The sequence below is a fragment of the Vigna umbellata genome, chromosome 4 (genome assembly GCF_029865625.1).
Source record: "Vigna umbellata cultivar VRB3 chromosome 4, Vumbellata_1.0, whole genome shotgun sequence".
Taxonomy (NCBI): domain Eukaryota; kingdom Viridiplantae; phylum Streptophyta; class Magnoliopsida; order Fabales; family Fabaceae; genus Vigna; species Vigna umbellata.
In genome coordinates this window covers 52,412,027-52,413,157 of record NC_142168.1, presented here as the reverse complement: position 1 = coordinate 52,413,157, position 1,131 = coordinate 52,412,027, and the positions used below count along the sequence as shown (strand labels likewise).

At 41.9% G+C, this 1,131-nt stretch overlaps 1 protein-coding gene across 1 annotated transcript; it reads left to right on the top strand.

The window, feature by feature from the left end:
* The first annotated feature begins 280 nt into the window (after window positions 1–280).
* On the top strand, window positions 281–847 carry LOC148200574 (uncharacterized). The gene has a single exon (XM_088112990.1). The coding sequence runs from the start codon at window positions 281–283 to the stop codon at window positions 845–847; it is 567 nt and encodes a 188-aa protein (XP_087969116.1).
* The last annotated feature ends 284 nt before the right edge of the window (window positions 848–1,131 follow it).

Sequence of the window (1,131 nt, the reverse complement as noted above, 5' to 3'; positions counted from 1 at the left end):
AAACCAAACTGGTGGTACCGAAGAAACCGGACGGCTGATGTCTTCAGACCGAACGGGCGTTGGTGAAGAAAACGGACGGCTATCGTCTTCAGACCAAATAGAATTCGATGATGAAATCAGACGGCTGTTAAACCGAACAGATGAAGACGATTAGTTGCTATTTAGAGACCGAACGGATGAAGACGATCGGTGGTTGTTTAAAGAACGAACGAGAGTTGACGGTCGGGTGTCTTAAGATTGAACGGATGCACTAAACAGGTGTGACTGTATTGCAGAACACATGTTGCAATCAAGAGTAGCACGACATGCAAATGACCATGCGTCTTATTCAAAGGATATGAGTCATGCATCGAATGTTACAGAAGTTGAACGTGTGATGCTGTCAAGCGAACACAATCACGCTGAGGACGATTCATGTTGGTACTTAGACACTAGGTGCTTTAACCACATGATAGGAAGGAGAGAGTGGTTGATGAATCTTGATCCAAGTATGAGAAGCAGTGTGAGATTCGCAGATGATAGCACGATTACAGCGAAAGGAATTGGCAGAGTCTTAATCGCGGACAAACATGGCGGAGTTGCATATATGGATGATGTACTGTATGTTCCAACAATGAAAAACAATTTATTGAGTCTTGGGCAGTTTCTAGAGAAGGGATACATTGTGACGATGCAGCAAGGACACATCGAAGTGTTTGATAAAAGGCAGCGGCTGGTGCTCAAAGCCTCTCTTGCTGCAACTGATACTAGAGATGATAGAAGGAAGAAGAAGAGGATATCTAGAAAATATGAGCATAGGCATGATAAAAGGAGAAACAAACGTCGAAAGAAGAAACAAAGGAAATAAGAGAGTGGAAACAGCCCCGATGGTGATGACTGTGGTGTTCAACTGAAATATCAGAAATAAAGGGAGGCAGTCCGATGTGATAAACGATCAGCCTGGGAAAGCTTGGAGTTAAATTTCTTGGGAGTTTAGTTTTAGAGGGGTGTGTTGGAAATAAAACTAAATTCTAACGTCTTTAACTGTCAAATGACAGTCTAACATTCTCTGTATCTGATATACATATATACCTACTGTGGTTAATAAGAAATAGCACTTGTTATTCTCTCTCTCTGTTTTACACCCTCTAC